Source organism: Drosophila willistoni (genome assembly GCF_018902025.1).
Source record: "Drosophila willistoni isolate 14030-0811.24 chromosome 2R unlocalized genomic scaffold, UCI_dwil_1.1 Seg167, whole genome shotgun sequence".
Lineage (NCBI taxonomy): Eukaryota > Metazoa > Arthropoda > Insecta > Diptera > Drosophilidae > Drosophila > Drosophila willistoni.
This window is the reverse complement of record NW_025814050.1, coordinates 8,566,136-8,569,525: the sequence shown is the minus strand read 5'-3', so window position 1 is coordinate 8,569,525 and position 3,390 is coordinate 8,566,136. Positions and strand designations below refer to the sequence as shown.

The 3,390-nt window shown below is 37.6% G+C and overlaps 1 protein-coding gene across 1 annotated transcript; it reads left to right on the top strand.

The window, feature by feature from the left end:
* Positions 1-744: 744 nt before the first annotated feature.
* On the top strand, positions 745-3,203 carry LOC26529770 (cartilage oligomeric matrix protein). The gene is made up of 5 exons (XM_015178103.3): positions 745-1,066; positions 1,132-1,770; positions 1,827-2,665; positions 2,730-2,863; positions 2,926-3,203. Exons 1-5 carry the CDS (start codon positions 761-763, stop codon positions 2,994-2,996), a joined length of 1,989 nt encoding a protein of 662 aa, XP_015033589.2. The 5' UTR covers positions 745-760; the 3' UTR covers positions 2,997-3,203.
* The last annotated feature ends 187 nt before the right edge of the window (positions 3,204-3,390 follow it).

Below are 3,390 nucleotides of genomic sequence, written 5' to 3'. Positions count from 1 at the left end.
ACACAAACACAAACACAAAACACAAAACACACAACACACAACACAAAACACAAACACAAAACACAAACACAAAACACAAACACATACACACGACAAACAATAAACAAAAATTTAAAGTATTAGTATTGCTTCACACAACAAAAAAAGTAAACAAAAAATTAATTAAAAAATTTACTTACTAAATGGAAATGTCTAAAAATAATAATAAATGCCGATTAAACAATATCAAAATTTATTTAATATTTGTTTTCTTCAAATCTTCAAAATTTATAAACAAGCAGCGATCTTTGATTATTATCCTACCCTCCAACCCTCTATAAAAATTAAATATAAATGAATAATAAAAGTAAGTAAGTCGTCACACCGACTTTGGTATACAATGCATCAAGTGAAAGTACTGTTTTAATATTAAACGAACCAATTGACAATTGACATTGACCGATAGACTGAACATAAAATTCCTTCTAAATGAAAGTCTATCTCGCTTACTCTTACAAGCACACGAACACCACTAGCGGCCAGTGGCTACCTCCGACCAAATATGTTTTTACCTATACTTGCCTAATTTTAATCCGATTTTAAAAATTTATTTATGTGTGTGTTTAGACGGACTGCTGAAAAACATTTGTTTTGTGTTACATTTGTAAATATTTCACCCAACGCTGTATGGTATAAAAAATATTCATATTTATGTTTGAAAACCAAACCATAAAAAAGAGTTGTTTTATTTAAAAAATTTATAGGTCTTGAATGCGCTCGAATGGGTTTCTATCCATACTTCCAATGCATCTCCTGCCAGAAGGGTCAACAAATCAATGGAACTACGTGTCAAGATGTGGATGAGTGTGAAATCTATAGACCCTGTCATGACAGTGCAATGTGTACCAATCTTAATCCTGGCTTTAGATGTGGTCCATGTCCACCCGGTATGGATGGTATACATGTGCATGGCTATTCTGCGGACTATTTATCTGTAGAATTCCAAAAGCAAACCTGCGAGGATATTGACGAATGTAAAATGGACCTTTTCAGATGTCCGGAGAACTCGTCCTGTCTGAATAGCATTGTAAGCGAACTGACATACTAATATTCTGTCTCAAATGATGCAATGAAACCCATTGAACATTTCAGGGTTCATATAGTTGTCCATGTCATGATGGTTTTGTGAGCGATGGCCCTTTTAGCTGTCTAACAGCTTTTGATGCTTGTCAGAAGCTTTCCAATTGCTCTCAAAATGGCGAATGTGTGCTGGTGGATAATTACAAATATGAATGTCGCTGCAAAGTGGGATGGGCTGGTAATGGCACATTGTGCGCCAGCGATCGGGATCTCGACGGCTGGCCGGATCAAGCACTTGACTGTGTGGACACGCGTTGTCGTCAGGATAACTGCCCTTATTTGCCGAATTCAGGACAGGAAGATGCCGACAAAGATGGCTTTGGAGATGGCTGCGACGATGATGCCGATGGTGATCAAGTTTTTAATAAACAGGATAATTGTCCATTTGTATATAACATTGGCCAGCAGGACACGGATAATGATGGAGTAGGAGATGCCTGCGATAATTGCGTTTCTATATCTAATGCCAGGCAGATCGATGCCGACAATGATGGAATTGGCAATGAATGTGATGACGACATAGACAACGATTCCATTTTGAATCAACTTGACAACTGCCCTTTGCACAGTAATCAGAATCAATCCGATGTGGATCAAGATGGTGTGGGGGATGCTTGCGATAATTGTCCAACAATTCCTAATCCCAAACAGGTAAGAAACAATTCCGATTTGATGCGATAGAAGTACTCATCAGAATATTCTTGCAGGAGGATCGTGACATGAACCTGGTGGGCGACGCCTGCCACAGTATTTATGACAATGACGACGATGGCGTTCAGGATTCGAAAGACAATTGTCCGATGGTTAGTAATTCTGACCAGCTAGACACAGATCATGATGGTAAAGGCGATGTCTGTGATGATGATATCGATGGTGATGGCATTCCAAACTATCGGGATAATTGTCCTTTAGCTTTTAATGCTAATCAAACAGATATTAATCGCAATGGAAAAGGAGACATATGCGAAGATGATGAAGATTTAGATGGAACACCAAATGGTATAGACAATTGCCCCAATAACTCGATGATACATCGCACGGATTTCCGTACATTACGAACGATTCTATTAGATCCTGTGGAAAATTCACAAGCCGATCCGCATTGGGAGGTGCATGCGAATGGATCGGAGATTGTCCAGACCCTTAACTCAGATCCAGGATTGGCAGTGGGCAGCGATGTCTTTGGTGGAGTTGATTTCGAAGGGACTTTTCATGTGACCGATATGTGGGACGACGATTTTGTAGGATTTATATTCAGTTTCCAAAGCAATAGAAAATTCTATGTGGTCGAATGGAAGAAGGGCTTTCAGACCTACTGGGAAAGTAGGCCATTCACAGCCTACGGCGAGCCGGGCATACAAATCAAACTGATAAACAGCACCTCAGGTCCTGGCCCTATGATGAGAAACAGTTTATGGCATACGGGCGATACGTCTGGAGAGGCCAAACTTCTCTGGCATCATCCCGACAAAAAAGGATGGACAGAAAATACCTCATATCGTTGGTCTCTTCTTCATAGACCTAACATTGGGCTAATAAGATTAAGGTAAGACTTATTTGAACTGTTTCACTAGGAAAGCATTTCATCTCACTTTGAACATCCCGAACAGAATGTATCAAGGCCTTGACTTGGTTTTGGACTCGGGAAATGTCTACGATTCAACCCTGAAAGGTGGACGTTTGGGTGTTTTTTGTTTCTCCCAACAGATGATAATATGGTCGAATTTGATCTACAGATGCAATAGTAAGTAATATTGATAAATTAAATCACTTATTTGACATACATTCTTCTCCTTGTCATTGCAGACCGAGTACCTCATTTCGCCTACGATGAATTACCCACAAATTTGAAGCTGAAAGTTGATATTGATAACTAATCAGAATGTACTTTGCTCCATCAACTTCTGTTAACTGCCATAAACTTTAACCAAATTATTTATTATTTTATTAATTTTTTATACCGTCTGACAAAAAATACCAATTTTAATTTATCATAAGTTTTCTCCAAATTTCATTTCGTATACAAATGTGATGAGGCGTGAACCTCCTTACGGGGAGGCCAAAAAAGTATTCCAAAATTTGTTGTTGAGAAATTATTTAATTAAAGAAATATTTATTTTATAAACAATATATACATATAATAAAAAAAAAAATTGCGTCTTTTATTTAACTTAAAAACTCGGATACCAATGTCAGGAACTTTTTAAACATAATAAAAGAAAACTTGCCTCATTTTTGACGAAGAACATTACCAAAAGATTGATTGTCAAC

Excerpts from the sequence above, each read along its gene's own strand:
- LOC26529770 (XM_015178103.3), top strand. The coding sequence starts at position 761 with ATGGGTTTCTATCCATACTTCCAATGCATCTCCTGCCAGAAGGGTCAA. Across the intron at positions 1,067-1,131 it reads CGTCCTGTCTGAATAGCATT|GGTTCATATAGTTGTCCATG; the intron begins GTAAGCGAACTG and ends TGAACATTTCAG. Across the intron at positions 2,666-2,729 it reads ATTGGGCTAATAAGATTAAG|AATGTATCAAGGCCTTGACT; the intron begins GTAAGACTTATT and ends CATCCCGAACAG.